General features: G+C 47.2%; 1 protein-coding gene across 1 annotated transcript in view; it reads right to left on the bottom strand.

Annotated features, from left to right (window-relative positions):
* Window positions 1-18,592, bottom strand: part of SPOCK1 (SPARC (osteonectin), cwcv and kazal like domains proteoglycan 1) — a 465,095-nt gene that overhangs the window by 147,400 nt on the left and 299,103 nt on the right. Inside the window, exon 4 of the mRNA XM_045552560.1 lies at window positions 6,275-6,389. Coding sequence (XP_045408516.1) covers window positions 6,275-6,389 — 115 coding nt within the window. The remainder of the gene's footprint in view (window positions 1-6,274; window positions 6,390-18,592) is intronic.

Genomic DNA, 18,592 nt, shown 5'->3' on the forward strand with positions numbered 1-18,592 from the left:
CCAGGACTCCGCAGCAGAGGCCGAGGGTGTGGAATCTGGGAGTGCAGTGACCTCCATCCTGGGTCTAAATCTTCCCCTTACTGGCCCCAATGAGTGCAGTTATTTATGAAACCTCAACAGTCCCACCTGTAAAATGGGGATGAAAATACAGATTCCGCAGACTTTGGTGAGAAGTCAGAAAGATCCCCCAGCCAAGTGTGTCTAACACACGGGAGGTGTTCAGTAAACGGCATCTCGCAAACCAGCCACTTTCCCTCTCATCTTCTTCAGGGTCTAGTGACACTGATTTGCAAAACAGTAGACTACAGGGATGGATTTTCTGTTTTCAAAGGCGGCTGACTCAGAAGAGGGCAAACTCAACACTCAGCTGCATTAATTCCACCATCAGCCTAGAAATAGCACCAAGCTCTCGTTAGCACCCTGCCTAGACCCAGAGCACTGTAAATGAAGGTCCTCTGAACCAGAAACAGAACCCAAAGCAATCCCTGGGTCACCTGGAGAAAGAGCATGAGCTACGTAAATACAAAATCGTAGTGATGGACGTGGGCACAGCCACACCTGGTAGTCGGCAACACCTTGAGTTGTGAAGCACCAGGACGCAATCCAGACATCTAGGAATTAGCCACCTTCTGCGTGGCCACGTGTCTTCTCAACCTCCACAGGTATGTGTATGTATAATCAACCGGTTCAAAGCCCCCGTAGCAGGAGGCAGTGCTTTGTTGTAAAACAAAACTGAGATGAAATAACCATCATCCTTTCAAATATCCTCTGAGAGTTTGGTATTTGAGGCACATTCTGTGATGTACTTCTCTCTGACCTCAAACACTTTGATTCTTTTTTTTTCCAAGTTCACATAAAAGACAAAGCTCTCAGATTGGTTTACTGTATCGAGAGCCTCGACTGGATCTGAATTCTTGGCCAGTGTGGAGAATTAGTTGTTATTCCACATAGTTAGGAAGTGGAGATAAAGGCCCCTTACATTAGAGAGGCCGGGCCCATCGGGAAGTCAGGCCCTGTCTGCTCCTTATTTAAAAACAGATTAGTTCCCCCTATTCCCGGAAGGCTTCGACGGCTACACTCAGATATTAGAAGTTCCATTCTGACATCCTTTCCTCCCATTCACAATACACTTGCAGAATTTGAGAATGTGGCTTGTCTGGAAGGCTTAAAACAAATGCTTCAATTTTCCATTCTCCAAATGAAAATCAATGGCAACAGAGAGGTAAAATCAATGCTCAGCACTCTGTAGGGAAACCTCCGCCCCCCAACACACAATCTCCCGCCCGCACAGAACAATAAATCAGAACCAGCCAGCCCGGCTAGCAGAGTCCCCGAGAGCAGAGCCCTCTGCAGGCCTTAGGACGTCCTGCCTATCCTCCTGTCCCCTAAGAAGTTATCTTTAAAACCTAAGTCAGGAAGAATAACACACTGTTGTAATAAAAACTCTTCTTCCGCAAAGCCATTTACCTCGGGACCTCGGGCATCTGAAACCAGAGTTTGACTTGACTGTTGCCTGGAAGATCAGCGTTATTGGCAAGCCTGAAAGAACGCCAGGTACCCGATGACCACCACCCTGAGGAAGTGATCCTTCCCCAGCCAACAAATGATCTGCTTTCGGTCATCACAGATCGGTTTGCATTCTCCAAAATTTCATGTAAACAGAAATCATACAGTACATACTTTTTTGTCTGTCTTCCTCCACTCAGCATAACTATCATCAGATTCATCCATGGTGTCAGATGCATCAATAAGAGCCTATTTCTTTTTATTGCTGAAGAGTAATCCATTGTAATAGATACACCACAATTTGTCTACTCATTCACCTGCCGAGGCACGTTTGAGTTGTTTCCCAGGTTTTGTCTATTACACATAAAGCTGATACGCATATGCGTGGGTGAGTCTTTAAACACACATATGCTTTTATTACATATTTTATAATCAAAACACATGTTCTGCAAATATTTTCTCCCAGCGTGACTTGCCTTTTTATTTTTGTTAAAGTCTTTAGAAGACCAGTGATGAAATCCAATCGTCTCCTTTTTTTTTTTTTTTTTTTGCATTTATAGTTCACGTTTTTGTATTCTGCTGAAGAAATCTTTGCCAAACCCAAGGTCACTATGCTTATGTTTTCTTCTAAAAGTTTTATATCTTAGCTCTTACGTTTAGGTCTAAGACCTATTTCAAGTTAATTTTTTGTATGGTCTGTTATATAATTAAAATGTATATCTATAAAGAGTTTATAGTATCACAAAAATACTCATTTATAAATATTAATTGAAGAAGGCCCAATCCAAATTTTTATATACAGCATGGGCACCACTTGATAATCAAGTTTTGACAAAAACAAACCAAGGGACAAAACTCATGACTAGAAGAAAGAATACAAGGAAACATCCTATAATATTTTAATTACTACCTTTACATAATATGACTCCAACTACCATTGTAACAAAAATGAATTGGAGAATTAAAAAAAAATCAACCAAGAGAAGTGCCCCTTTCTGATTCTGGCTGCCTGCACACGGCTCTGCGGTGCAGAAATGGGCCCTCGGAGAACCCGGCAGGCGAAACTGCCACCAAGCTCCTGCCCCTCCCAACCCCACTCAATAGTGCTGAAGAGCAGGAAGAGGTGACTCTCCTAAAAGAATTCTCCAAAGAGAATGGGAGTTTAGCTGAAGGCTCCAGATGAAACCAAACACAACCACCACCCTAATCAAAGAGAAGAACCCTGCAGGGAGGGCTGGTCGCCCTGCTCAGCCCCCACGGAAGCCGCCAGCCTGACAGGCTGCAGGCACCGATTCACGTGTCAACCAGCTCTGCCTCCACTCGATCTTCGTGGGCAACGAGAGCTAATGAAATTCTTCCGCTGATGCGCTCACTGTCCTTCTGTCTTGATCTGCTTGCAAAGACAGCGCAAGTCTGGCGCCTGGCGATCACCCTGCGGCCAGCCTGGCCGCCTCGTCTGCATGTGCCGCTGCCTGGCGGGCGGGACTCGCCTCTCGAGCTGCTGCAGACGCCAGCTTGGCTGGTGGCATCGCTTACAGATGCTTCACGGAGAGGAAGATTACTTCCCTGATTGATGAATAAACAGAGCTGTCAACATGGTCTCCCCGGTCAGGGGGGACCCCAGAAGTGTATGTGGAAGGACAGATGTTCCATCCGGGAAGGCCTCCGAGACCCGTGGAAGATGAGTGTGCTCGGCTGATGCCGTGGGCTGAGGCACTGAGCCTCAAGAGGGAGGGGAGGAAGGCTGGGTCCACGACCACAGCTAACACACTGCAGGGCCGCCCTGGGCCGGGCCCCCTCCCAGGTCCTGCTAAGGCAGTGGGCACGCCGCCTCGGCCAAAGCCTCTTCATTGGGCCGTTCTTCCAATGAATGAATGGGACCTGTTATCAGAAATACAGTCATCTTATTCCTGATGCCCCGTGGATCACAAAGCGGGCAGTAGAAATGGCCCTGTAACCCTCATGCTAAACCCCAGAGGCTTCCTCCCACGGGAACTGCAAAAGGCGCGCACAGTCAGATGGGAAAGGGGCCACGGCACCTGTAGGGAGTGACTGTCACTCAGGAGCATGCAACTTTGGGGATTTCCTGCTGACCTTCCAGAATGATGCAGATAAAAATAACTATTATCAAAATTATTTTAGTAATTGTAAGAACAACGATCATATTTAATACTAGACTGTGTAACTTTACACACCATCTTACTGAACTCTCACACAAACATTCACAAAAAATATCCCATGCAAGGATTCATAAACTGTACTACCCATAAACCCTCTGTGTGAGAACCACTAGAGGATGTATTTTAGTACATGGAACAGAGGAAAGGGACAAGCACTGTCATTAAACCTATTTAACATACGGCGAAGCACAAGTTCAGAAAGATAAAGTAACTTGGCAAGGTCCCTTGGAAATAGGAAATAGTCAACCTAGGAACTGAGCCCAGATTGGTTGCATTTCCAAATCCGTGCTCTTGGCCACTACAATTTTGTGGTCACCAGGAGACATAGGAGATGAGGATTACATTTTCAACATAAGCAAAAAAGTGTTAAGTGCTTCCAACACAGAAACACGGCATGCCCAGAAAAATCCCATTTACACCTGGATATGCCTGAATATCATTGAGGTTGCTGCCTCTGCCTCAAACACATTTGATTTTAAAACTAAAAATCTTTTGTCTGGCATGTCCAGAAATTCTAGGAGGAAACATGCAATGGACTCTCCCTCTTACACACACACACACACACACACACACACACACACACGCACGCACACACACACGCACACAACCAGGAAGCTGAATAACTCAGAGCACCATCCCGAAGGTACTGGGTATTTGCAACACAAGAAGCCACATCTTCTCTCCATCAGAGAAGGAAGAAGAAATCACTTGTGGCAGGACAATCTAGGCTAGTTTCCTCAGAGGATACATACCTTCAAAGAAACTTCAAAACAAACAAACAAAATATGTTTTTTTACAGCCCACTTTCCGGTGAACTTGATTTTCCTTGAGGGTAGGAATAGGGCCTCTTGTTTAACTCTGTAGACTTAGTTCCTAACGCAAGCCTGGTGCGTGGTATTTAATGCCTTCGTGTTGGATGACAATGAATAAATGAGGAGACAAGAACAGAAGGAAGAGGTCAACATAACGTAGGGGTGAAGAGCACAAGCCCTGGAGCCAGACAGTCCTGCATTTGCATCATGGTGCAGCTTACTAGATATACGAGCAAATCACTAATGCCTCTCTCTACCTCAGTTCTCTCATTTGTAAAGTGGAGACAAAACAAATACCAACTTTACAAAATGGCTGGAAGAATTCAAGGATGTGGGTGCCAAGCACGATGCTTCCAGGAACAGGATCTGTCTTTACTATCAGGAACAACACTTCAGTCTGGGGAAGAGCAAAGCATGCTAGAAGACTTGCATCTTGGTCTTACAAAGTCTGATTATTTTAAAAATGACACTGACAGTGACCCACGGCAAGATGACCCTGAAGGCTTGGTCTGTTGCTACAAGCGCCATGCTTAAACAAGTCAGGCGGTGGCGGGGCCCTGAATTGTCACCCCATGCCGGGAGCTCAGTTTGTCTGCCAGACTGTGATTCAGAGGGTGGTACATTCAGAGGAAACCTCTTGGGAGGTTGAGGGGAATTAAGACATATCCCAAGAGGAGAAGCCAAGGGGACCAGCACTGCTTAGACTTCAAGAACTAAGGGATGGGACAGGACCTATTCTGCAGGGTGCCAGGAAGTCAACATGGAGCTATAAAGTTCTAGGGAGGCAGATTTCAGTGGGAATCAAGTCTCAGAAAGGCTGCTTTACCTGCCTCGGGTCATGGTGTGGTACAGGTGAAAGGCACAGCAAGTTGCCAAATCCAGAACTGGGAACGTGTAACTCCAAAGCTTTGATCGCACAGGCAGCGCAGGCGGGAAGGCGGAACATGCACTGAAATCGCCTTTCTCCCACCCCCACCCTGCCCAACTCCCTTCTTAAAGAAAGCCCGTCTGCCTGGGTGTGTGCATCTGTTTTCATGCTTCGAGTATTTCCACAGAACTAAAGCAGAAGCAACCTGAACTCGAAAGCTCTTTCCATCATTTGTAAAAGCCTAAACCCACTGGATGGATAACACCGGGAATGGAGCTGGGGGAGGGTAAGAGGCGAGAGAGCTAAGGACCTGGGGAAGAGGGGGACACTTCCCTCTGAGCTGGGGAAGGGGGGTATCAGGCATTGCACCCTGAGGAAACAGCAGGACATGTTCCCAGACGGAATGGTGGTGTGATGGTCCTGAGAAGACGGGACCCAAAATCCAGGGCTAGCAAAGATGCCACGTCCCATCGTGGCACAGAAGCAGAGAACCCTCAGACCTCAAGGGACCTCAAAGAACCATCACAGCGAGGCTGTCGGAGCCACCAGGAGACTAAAGCTTTGGCCCCTGCTTTCACAGCTGTAAGTTTCCTGGATCCTGACGTCACTCTGGGAGGAGGAACGGTCCCAATAATGACTAGGGAGGGATTTTCCATTCATCTGCTCAGAGGAGGGCTCAGAGTCTAAACGAAGTAGATTTAAAGGAAATAAAGGTTGCGATTCTGTGAATCTGTGTTTGAGAACTGAGATTCATACCACAGCAGGAGGACAGGTACCAAACGCTGGACAAAATGGCGACACAAATGCCATCCCTCCCGTCCCCGTGTCCCCAGACGGAGACTGAGCCTGTGCCCATCGGCCAGCTGCAGAACACCTCCCGGCCTCCAGCCACCTCCCTCCCCGCTCACCTGGGGAGCAGGTGCTTGCGGCTGACGCACAGGGCAGCCTGGTAGTCCTGGGTCACGCACACTTTGTGAGGGCTGCACTTCACCTTCAGGCAGGGGTCCTTGGACGGGTCCAGGGCTGAGGCAAAAAGAACAAGAAGGGAGTTGTTAGCACCGCCAGGGAAACTTAATGTCTATTTCTACCCAAATAAACAAGTGGGAAATAAACCAACCATGTGTTTGCACTCTGCGTGGTTTCCTGCGGCCAGTGGGGACTGGAATGAAAACCCAGCCCAAGGGGATGCGTGTCTACCACACACATCCTTCCGTCCCGGAGAGTGACTCCGTGTGCTGTGGGAGTTGTGACATCTTCATGTTGGACAGGAATTACTTTAAAAAATCCTTTAGAATCTTACGTGATCCAAAGACCAAGAGCTATTGTCACCTCTTTGCTTATTTCTCTGGTATGGCTTTTTTTATGACTTCGTCCATGCCTAATTTTACTTACATCCCATAAAACTCCTTGAGGACAGAGGGTTTTGCTTCAATTCAATAAACACTGACTAGGCGCATAAATAACGTATTTGAAGTTTTTGTAGAACTTCAGGATGTGTGTGACAGTTCTGTGCCACACAGAGTTACAATGTAACAGGGAGGGGGGAAGCTTGCACATAAATATTTACTGTGTGAGGGAGAATTAGATAAGGACCATGACGGGCATATAAAATGATAACAGAGCTCAAGAGAAAAATAGAGATCAATTTCTAGGGCAAAGATTAGTGAGGCATTAATATGTGAATTGGATCTTGAAGGATGGGCAGGATTTGGAAAAGCAAAGATAGAAAAAGCAATCCGGGCGGGGCGACCAGCACAGCGAGTGCAGGGAGGCATGTTCGGGCAATCACGGGATATTGCATCTGACTATTGAGTGTGGTTTCTGGGGGACAATAATGAGAGGAGGGGAAGTTAATTCAAACAGGGAACTCCAGAAAGGGTCTCCAAAGACAGCAGTTCTATACTGCAACATTTTCTAGAGCAGGCTGAGCAGCACACCCTTGGCTAATCAGCGCTCTGCATGCTGAGGTGCACATGCTCATCATTGGCACAGAAGAGGCCTCAGGGAATTCTGCACAAAACAAAAGCAATTGTGCCATCTCCCAGCTCCGGGGCCTAAAGCCTATTAGGCAGTAAATCTTTCCTAACCGCTTTCCACAGTCAGGGGAGGTGATATCTCCCCATGTCCTCCCCACGCAGACATTTGGTTAAACAAATTGGCATCCCGAGCAGGTACAGCACAACTGCTGTAAGAAATGTCATGGTCAAACAAACAAACAAAACCAACAGGAAATGCCGTGGTGCCCGCGACCACGGGGCTCTCAGCCATCGTGACTCCCCGGCACATGCAGGAGGTCGCAACGCTCCTCCTCCTGCCCAGGCCCAGAGTCTGAGCACCATTTTCTTCAGATGGCCGCCGGGAATTTCTCAAGGGTCCAGAACACACATCTAAAGGCGTTTCTGCTGCTTGAGTAGCTTAGGGGGCAGCTTCACTGCAGCAGCTTCAGCAGCTGCGAACAGAAGCCACGGCGCATTCCCAGGCCAAGGAGGACGGCAGCAAGGTCCAGTCCTGGTCCTGGGGGAGCCACCTGGAGCCTCACAGAGGGCAGCAGGCTGCAAGATGAAAAAGAGGCTGATCCCAGTCCCAGGGACAGGGTGTTCACTCCTAGCTCTTCAGCTGAGCGGCAAGTGGCAGGGGGCCCCGTGTCTGTCCTCAGAGTCCTCTGAGGCCGGGCCTTCCAGAAATGTGCACCAAGAGCTTCCTGGTCCCAAGTGGAACTCTCTCTGTTCCTGGGGACATCTGCGTGAGAAGCCAGGAGGCTGTGTGGTCTCAGGCCAGTGGCTTTCTCCGGTGCACACCCCCAAACCCCTGCCAACCCCGGACTGCAGCACAGCCAACTTGGACTTGCTTCCCAAGATGCACGCAAAATTGAGTCAACAATCACGAACGATTACCAGGTGACCGTGTCAGCTCTTTGTTGCCCCTCTCATGCTTCCACACACCACCACGGGAGGAAGACACAGATCTCACGAAACTTGGGGACCAGACCACGGGCAGCCCCAGCCACTGTGACCAGCTGAGGCATTTTCCCCAGTAGCTGCCAAGTGCTGCAGCAGAGAACCTGGGGTTATCACCTGAGTGGGTCTCAGAGACGGAGACTAGCAGGCTGGCCCAGGGTGACAGGTGTTGAAATCGTCAGGACTACATGACAAGCTTTATGGCAGAATTTGAGCTGCTTTTTGCCTCTGGCCTGAATGGCTAGTGGAACGTGAATGGGCTGAGCACAGCAGGGAAGAGCAGACTCCAGGGCTGGAGCTTCCAGGACTGAATCCTGGCTCTGCTGCTTACTAGCCCTTTGTATGCCTCAGTTTCCCATCTGTAAAAATGGGGATAACAACAGTGCCTACCACTGCTTGTTGGTTGCCATGAGCATTAAATGTGTTAGTATCTGTAAGTGCTTAGGACAGACCTGGTACATGTCAAGCACCTCGTATGTGTTTGTTAAGTTTTTTGTGCTCGTCCTTTGTTCCAGAGTAACTAACAAGCCCTCATATTAACAACAGTTAACACTCACTGGTGCATCTGAGGGACAGGCAGTGACCTGAGCCCTCTGATCACCACATTTGACCTTCACAACCACGCAAGGAGGCAGCTGCTGTTAATGTGCCCATTTTGCAAATAAAGGGTCTCAAAAAGAAATTGCCGGTGAGAGATGCAGAGAGTATTTGCACACCTGGTCTGCTGACTCCAGAACCCAACCTCCTCACCATTGTGTATGTGCCACCAGCTCGAGAATCACCTAGGAGCATCTATAAAAAGTTGACTGGTTGCACCATATTCTTGAGAAAGCTCCAGGGCAGAATGAGGCTTCCTGGGTCAAAGTAAGGGGTGGCCAGGTGCCCAGTGCTGTGGAGGTTGTGTCTCCATACCCTCTCAGTGTGTCCCACAGGACTGGGTCACCAGCCACCACTGGCCAGGGGGTGGGGCACTCAGCCCTGGACCCCCGAGCCCCGTGCCCGCTCCCTCTGAATGCAGCAACCCCCCGGCTGAGTCAACTGAAGCATGGCCAGGTCAATTTTGTTTCTGCAGTTCTTGCCATCTGTCATCCTACCATTCGGCTAACTGCCATAATCATCCCTCCAATGCTGGAAGCTACCATTGCTTAAAAAACACCAACAAAAAAGAAAACCTCCAACCAAAAATACTAATACATAAAAACTGTCAGTTATTCAACTCTGTACACATACTTAACGATTTGAATACAGAAATCAAGTCTGCTAAAAATCAATTACTAGGGTCTGAATACTTCAAACACGTATGCGAATCATTAGAGTAAATGAACTTCACACAGCAACAAAACAGTAACAAATCAAGCTGTCAGCATCTGTTTAATCACCTCAACACATTTTGTTTTTGAAACATAGCAACACTGGGATGGAAAGGGGACGAGGAGTGTGTCATTTCCGTTTAAATGCCGGCCTCCCAAATATGCTTTTCCTGGCAGCCCAAGGCTGTGACACTCCTGAAAAGCACCTAGCACCTGTCCTGGCCGGGGCTGTGTGGCTCCACTCTCTGAAGGGAAGGGCCAGAGCTCGGAATAGCAAGTGACATTTGAGAGGCCTTTTAATAAGGTGGGGAAACTGCACCGGAGGGGAAGGTAGGGGAGAGCGGAGTGTGAGAGCCCTGAGCAGGGTTCCAGGCTCCCTTGCCGTGGTGCTAATGATATCCTGGAGGCTGCGCTCCAAGTTTCAGTCTCTCTGCACATGCTTGGTGACAGGATGCCGAAATCCCCAGAAGACAGCAAAGCCCCGTGTCTCCTCCACCTCTTTACCACAACCCCTGCAGGACTCACGTGTCGCTAACCAGGATACGTGCCCAGCACGGAGCAAGTCCCACCACACACCAAAGGCTAATGTCACCTTTCCTGCCCATACCCAGAAACCAGTCGAGGATCAGCCGGCCAATGGCTCATGTCCAGCTATTTTTTTCAAAGTAATTTGTACAAAAACTTTTCTCAAAGAGAAAAAGCAATACTGAATTAATTTAAAGAGAGATTTGTTGAGCTAAAAAACATTGAATTCAAAAGCCAGTTAATTACTAGCTCAATGTAAGGGTTTTTTTTAATTAATTTTACTTTTTTTAAGCTCACAGCTTGGTCTCAATTAAGGTGGTGATATTTTAATCATCTTAATTGTTTCTGAACTTGTTTTTCAGTTCAACGAGTTATTTTTTAATTAGCTACATTGATTTTAAAATCCTGAATCCAGACTTTTCCCTCTCCTTGGGCACATCCTGCAGGCGCACTGGCAAAAGGTCGTGGCACCTGGAACAGCGGAGCCTGACACCCCCTCAGACACGCTTAGATGAGGAGGTGGTTCCATTTGGTGGGCTGGACAAAAGGGTCCCTTATTGTCACCTAAGGGAAATCACACACGCTTGTGTTTATTCACTTAACATTCGCAGAGCATGGTTCTGTATGAGGCATCTTTTTGCAGGCTGCGGGCCAGCACCTCTGTAGCAAAAAGATGTCACTTCTGCTCTCCAGGGGCTCACAGCTGAACAGAGGAGACGGGCAATAGGAGACTTCCATGGAGACAGGTGAGGCACCCACTTCAGCCTTTCAGGGGGACAGCAAAACGTCCTGGACAAACTGACATCTATGGAAAAGGAGGTTTGAACCAGGTAATAGGATATGGAAGAGCATCCAGGTAAAAGCCCTCTCTCTTTCCAGGGGTTAAGAGAGACTGTGGCAGTTTGGGGGAAGCAAGGTGTTTCAGTGGGCTGGCAGCAGGATGGAGCAGGGGTGACATGTGACGGAGCTGGGGAGGGGCCTGGCATGGTCACAGGCGGCCTAAAAACCACAGGGACAACTCTGGTCTTCATGTTCAGTCAAATGTGGTACAACCTGGTGACCTTTGACACACTCTCCCATTCCAAAGGTGAAGGATGCAGCAGGAAGAGGGAACCCTGTATGTGCATTTTATGTAGAAAGTGGCACTTTGATAAGGACAGGCTACACTCTCTCATCCTGCAAACGAGAGGGGATGTCAGGGATTGAGGGCCCAGTGGTCAACTCTTAGAGCCCCCTTCCTCCTTCCAGGAACCTCCTTGCTCCGTCTCCCTGGGGACATTAAGCCACACAGGATTCTGGGAGGCAACAAGCCTACCTGCTAAAACAGCTGTGTGAACTCATGGTCCACTCTGGTGACTCCCAGAATCTTCCTCCGACAAAAGGGCATTCAATTTGCAAAAAGTCCGCAAGCTAATGATGGCCTGTTGTCTCCTCCTTGCTTTTAAGATTGCCCTCTGCCCGAGTCATGCACACCCAAGGTTCACTGGAGGAGCAAACACTCCCAGTGATTCATTAGGAGTGACTTAGAGGATTGACAAATTACCCCAAACTGTGAAAACCTCGTCAAGCTAAGATCATGCACATTTATTACAGCTTGTCTGTCCCCATGGTAACCTGTGCACGCATCTTGCCTCCCCCCCTCTCCAGAGGGGTTTGTTTACCAGCTGACGACAGAGCCTCATAGAATACAAAACAGACGATTCTGCCCATAGGATTTTGCTGTAACCAGGGAAGAACGGCAGCTTGGAAAGCCTCCCTCACCATTCTCGGCTTTCATGGTCAAGGGGCTGGCCAAGTTCTCTGAAGCCTAATGAAGGGGACTATTGGCCGTGCCTCTGGACAGGCAGACGGCTGAGTGACATAAAGGCTGAGTCTGTGTGTCTGGTGACCGGGGAATGGGAATGGATGGGCAGGACAAAGGACAGACAAGGGTAAAAAGATGCATCTGACCAAAGACACCCTTCCTGGGAAGAGAACTTTTCTTTCCCCTTTAAACTGAGGGACTCAGGACTCCTTTTTTTCCTGTGTCAAAACCAAAAGCACCTTCTCTCTTATTGGGGTGGAAGTGGGAGTGAGTTATGAACTGATAACAGCTTCTTTTGGAGAGCAATTTTTCAGCCATGCCCGTAAATGGTAACTGTTAAATATAGGTAGATGGGTATACAGGACTTTATATTACCCTCTCAGCTTTTTGGTATATATAAGAGTTTTAATAATAAAAGGAAAGAAGGGAAAAAAACATCCTATGATCCAGCAAGTGAATATATTAGGCAAAAATATCCATCTTAATGGTCTGTAATAAGGGAAAATGATAAACAATTTGAATGTCCATCTGTCTTAGTCTGCTCAGGCTGCCATAACAAAAACACCAGACTGGAGGTTTCAACAACAGAAATTTATTTTCTCACAGCTCTAGAGGCTGGAAGTCTGAGATCAGGGTGGCAGTATGGCTGGGGCCTGAGGGCCCCCTTCCCGGCTTGCAGACAGCCAACGTTTGCCCTGTCCTCGCATGGTGTTTCCTCCGTGCACGCACTTGGAGAGACAGAGAGCAAACTCTCTATGTCTCCTCTTATAATTCACTAATCCCAAAGGATCAGGGCTCCACTTTATTGACCTCATTTAACCTGAATAACTTCCTTAGAGGCCCCATCTCCAAGTATAGACACACTGGGGGTTAGGGCTTCAACGCAGGAATTTGAGGGGTACAAAAACATTCAGTCTGCATGAGAAATGGTTAATTACATAATTCATTCATGAAATATCATGCAGCTATCTTAAAGGAACAAGTAGATCTATGTACCCTAACACAGGTGATGTTTATGATAAATTAAGTGAAAAGGCAAGTTGAAGAAGAGAAAAATTTGAAAGAGTCAAGTAACTTCCCGGCACCACAAAGCCTTCATGGCAGAGCCAGGTCTCAAAACAAGATCTGTCTACTTTCCCTTCCCGACCCTGCGTCCCTTGAAAAGCTGCCTCTCTCCCCACAGAGCCAGGCTCTGCCCCACTCACACACCACGGCCCTCAGTTTCCCCTGACGGCCCTCTGTCTCCTGAGGCAATAATCCCTGCAATAATCCGTGAACAAATTCAGACGCCCTAAGACCCCAGGCCACCACCGCTGCTGCCTGTCACTCACTGGTCTGGGAACACTCCTTGCAGAAGGCACAGTCTCCCTTCTCCTAGACAATCTTGTCTGCAGCAAGGAGACAGTAACAGGTCATGACCAAGGCCAGGGGCCAGAGCAAGTGTGCAGCCCTGTGAGATTTTGGCATGTGCTTTTGAGATGTAGGAGCTAAGGACAATCCAGGACCGGCTGGAACTAATGACAGTGGCTGGGGAGAGCTTGGCCTCTCTGCTCACATGTAAAACAAGACATTACGTGCAACCACTGAAAAGCCCAACACGGTAATGTACACGTCCTGATCATTAGAAGAGAATGGCATTAAGAGGGGTCTGCTAGAGCAGCGTGGAAATGTGCTCCATAAAATCAGCACCCACAAAATTGTCTCAGCCCGGCCAGCCGAGCCTCCCTACTCAACGCTGTCATCACACACTCCCCGTTCCCCAGCTGCCCTGGGATGGTGAAGGCAAGGACTCTCACTCAGCATTTCCAACAAGAAACTGACTTCCTTTGAAAGTGGGGGAGTGGGAAGAGGAGACAAAAGGAGAGGAGGGGAAGGGAACTAAGCAGAAAGGAAGAGGAGGGAGGAGAATCTCATTACAGAATGTGTGGCCTAATGAGGGGGCTGATGGAGACAATGACATCTATCAACCTACAGAATAACATACTACTATTCCCATTTAACAATAAAGAAACTGATACAGAGATGGGTTTACTCTTAATGTAGCAGCTGGTAATTGACACAGAGATGTTAAGTAACCTGTTTGTGCTCACACAGTCAGTGAGCCCGAACTTCAATCTTGATGAGCCTCACACCAAGCTGATGCTTGGAACCACTAGACCACTAATGAAAATAACTTATGACGGGGATAAACATGATGACTGAAGTGCCAAGTAGCAACATATGCAAATCCCACTTCCCCCAAGAGTCTTGTTACCCATTACCCGTAAGAGTTCGAAAAGAACTTCTTATTACGGAAAAATCATTGTGCTATCAGAGATCAAAGCCAGATTGTTGGATATGTGAATAAGCTAGTACTTACATGATGAATACAAAGGTGAAATTTGCTTTTAAAGGCAATGCTGCTGCCCGGTGAACTTAACTCGCCCCGACTTAAGAAACAACAGGGACCAGGGGGACCAGTTGTGGCTGCTTCTCTGAGGGGTTTCCGTGAAGCATGCACATGGCCCACGTCACTGATGGGGAGGTGGCAGGAAACCTGGTGGCAGCATGGGACAGGGCAGCACCAACAACAGCACCCGAGAATGGTCTCAGCTCTAAGAGGGACAAGGTGCCATCCGCAGAGAAGTCTTAGCCTTCTCATACATCAAAATGGCCAGTATTTATTAAAATGTTATAATAGTAAAGGTACTTGGGTTCTGTTTCATTGTAATTGACATAAATTATTCATAAGACATTTATGAACAAAGGAGAGAGAATTATTCAAAATACGGAAGGACTAATTCTATAACCTAGAAGAATAAGAGGGAATAAAAAGCACAATAAAAATCAAGTATTTCCAGGAAAAAGGTATACTTAAAAGATCACTGTGGCTCATAAACTCTATCTTTTGTACCTGTGTTTCACTTTAATGCAATTAAAATTCCCATAAAACATAGAGCTTTTCCCAGACCAAAAGCATGCAGAGAACTAATGTTTTGGGTGCTAAGTATTCTGTCATTATTCATCAGCGACGGTTGCTGACCACGTAAGGATGGGGAAGCTCAGCAACTCCAAGAATTTCCCCCAAATTTTTAGTGCACCTAGAAGATAAGAACCCAAGAGTTTGGACCAGACAGCTGTTGGTTTGGGAGGACAGGCTCAGCTGTGCCACTTCTTGCCCCTGTGATGTCCTGATGGATTAACTCAACTCTTTAGGAGTCACGTGCAGACAAACAGATCTACTTCACCGCCATGTTGCGAGGATCTGATGGGATAACGCATGAAAGCTACCTAGCACAGGGCCTGGCGCACAGCACACGCTCTGTTATCATCATCCTCACTCTTACCAGCTCTTTTCAGCTTGCCCCTACAATACAGAAAGTGAATGTCCACCAACGGCAAGGGACCCTGTACATTTCAGAGACCCAAGATCCTGGAGCCATAATTCTGTGTAGTCTTGCCAGTCTCAAAATGGTAGACTTATCTCTATAAAAAGGAACATTAAAACTTTTTTTGGACATAAAGCTCAGGGTCCACTTTATCCAAGAAACTTCTGCCGATTCACCAGATCCACACCACTGCTAAAACTACCACACGACAACTAAGCTGCCCACGTATCTCTACTGGAGCCATACTCTGCCTTGTCTCCTCCCAGAGATTTTAAGACCTGGGAATCAAGGATGAAAATCACTTTTTCTCCTAAAAAAATGTACACTAAGATCACACAAGAAAAAATCCATGTGCACAAACCTACACTGTCATACTCTGTTTTCTGGGGGGGTTTTTGTCTGTTTGTTTTTGAGAGAAGGTCTTTGGGCTTTGAAAAGTCTCTCTGCTGGAGAGTCATGGAGTTTGAGTATTAAGGTGTCCTAAGAGCCTACATTCAAGTACCATTGGTAAAAGGCTAGAAAAAGAAGAGCCTGGTTAAGAAAAAAGGAGCTGGCAAACACTGTTGATTCAAGAAGACAAAGGCTTGAGTCCAGGGAGGCTGGTAACATGGAGTACGTTGGGGACAGATAGGCAGGCCAGGTTCAGCAAGGCAGGTGTGGTGTCCAAGGCTGGTGCTCTCTGATCCTCAGCCCCTCTGATGCCTTCTGTCCTGCCCTATAGAGCTTTGCAGAAACAGCTGTTAACTGAAACCAGCACTGTGAAGTCTTTAGGGAAACGCTGCCCCAGATTGGAGACAGGGATGCTCAAATGACCTCTCAGATGAAGTGTCACTTTCATAGCCTAGTGTCCTATGGAGCAGAACTTCAGTGCAGAGCTCTAGTGTGGCAACACGGTGCTCATGCATGGCCACCTCCCGGCAAGTCTAAACCCCAGCTAGAGAAAGGGAAACCAGCAGTCTCACACCGTATGTGTCTAGCACAGCACGCCCTACCCCCTCTTTTTCTTATGTTCCCACAGTCTGATCTAATCCTTCCTTCTCAGATTGTATGGCAGGCCAAGGAGAATACAAATCTACAGTTGAATCTCCCTGCAGCATCTATTTTATTAGGTGGTAGGTAATTTTAAACTTTTTTATATTAAGGCAATCGCTGATCTATTCTGGCATAGAATGCAAAATTTATATAAGCTTGTATAGAAGGGACTTCAAGAAGGCATGTCTCACAGTGGCTCTGCCCCCTGAACCTCAGAATAGGTGTTTGCTCTTACTTGCCCTTAGGGCCTCTTTGGTAGAAAAGTTTGAGAAGTATTGAAAGGGTCCTAGAATGAAGTGGAGAGCTCTCCACGGTACTATTACCTAGGATGGAAAATCAATAGCAGTAAAATTACACACAAAGAACCCTCATAAACAAATTGTTCATTCCTGCAGGACCAGAAAGCAGCTCCCATTAAATCCAGTTCCTACAAAGGTGTCCCATGCTCCCTGGAATAGACTTCCATGCCATCTCTTCCCAGGGATCTCGGTCCCACAGATGGAAGGTCCCGGTGTTTTCCAGAGAACTGAGCCTGCATAATTTTAAGCTTTTCTGAGAGCTTTCTAAGTGCCAAGCACTGGGTGAGGTATTTAAAAGAGCTTATAAAGCATTCACAGTTCCCCAGGTGTAAATATCAAAATTAAAGCTGTTATTACTTTCATCCCCCCCCCACTGTTAAGTTTTCAGAAACACTTGGCTGTGGATTTATGAATGGGTCATCGAAGACTATTCCTTTCCAAGCCCCTTCTTTCTCCAATTAGGGGAGGTTCGGCTCTGCTTCCTTGGGATGGTGCCCAAGGCTATGAAATTCCACGTCTCAACTGATAACATTGAAGCAATCATGACCAAGTTAGCGCTGAGTGGGGCTGAGGTTTCTTGGGGCATCTACTAGGAGAAACTACCTCAAGCCGAGGGAAGGGTAGCTGCATCTCCCACTGTGGGGTTTGGTAAGTGTTGTATCATTTAAGTCTTGTGTATTCTTGATGTTCTTCTGTTTTATGTGTTCCAGGGAATTCAATCTTTGCTAAAAACACTTCATCACATTGCATCCAAATAAGCTAAGCAACTCACAGTTCCAAACTTGCCCACAACCAAATCTCTTTCCATCTCCCCAGCAGTGTGCCACTCAATGGCTAATTATCTCTCTACATTAGTCTAAGATAAAATCTACACAAATCAGGGCTTACATGTGCACGGAAGACAGATGCAACCATAAATACTGGGCAAGTACCAATGGGGTTTCCAAAGACAAGCATGAAACAAACACAGGAGTGAAGTCTTTCTCTTTTTGTTCTGTAGCAGTAAATAATGAGCACCCCGCAGATAAGACAGAGCAGGGAGAAAACCATCTTTGGGTTCTATACTAGCTGCAAGGTCTTCCACCAAAGGAGAGGGGCTGATGTTCTAGGTTTTTGTTAAAGTTATGGATTCTAAATTTTTTTTTTTTTTTAAGGAGCTTCATGACTCCATTTTCTGCAGTCTGGCCTGAAACTTCCCTTCCAGAATTTAGTTCCCATTCTCTGCCTCTATTCTCCTCATCATCCAATATTTGCCTTGCCTTCAGTTACACCGGGCAATTTACAAACCCTCCAACATCTGGTGTGCTTTGCCTCTTGAGTCTAGCCTGTACTGTCTGATGCAAAATCCCATTTCATTCTTCCAACCAGCTTGCGAGGCCAATATTATTTCCACTTGACAGAAGAGGAAACAAAATTAGAACTTGCCAAAGATCATGCAACTAGTAAGTGGCCACTCTGGGATGTAACTCCAAGTCCATCTAAATCCGTGAAAGCCTCTGGAGACCAGAGACAGCGTCTGTCCTTGTCACTGCTGCACACCCCTCACCTACAACAGTGTCTGCAATATCATGCGGGCTCAGTAGCAGCTGTTGAGCCTGGGTCCAGGGCTTAACCACTACTCTAGATGCGCTGTGAGGCCAGGGACCGGGTCTGCTCACCATTTCTGACCCCCAAGTTCCCTGAGATGTCTGCTCCAAAGGACGTGCTCAGTTATCACTGAATAAACTGTACAAGGGGCATCGCTGGACGGATCTAAAAACCTGAGATTTCCAGGTCAGACAGATTCAGAGCTGCGAGAGTACTGGGGTATCTCCAGGCCAACACGTCCATTTTTAACATAGGGAAGACTTTAATCCACTAATTCAACAAACACTTGTGAAACTCATTTTATATGCCAAGTACTATTATAAGCACTGGGCAAAGAGAGATGG

Source organism: Lemur catta, chromosome 5 (genome assembly GCF_020740605.2).
Source record: "Lemur catta isolate mLemCat1 chromosome 5, mLemCat1.pri, whole genome shotgun sequence".
Taxonomy (NCBI): domain Eukaryota; kingdom Metazoa; phylum Chordata; class Mammalia; order Primates; family Lemuridae; genus Lemur; species Lemur catta.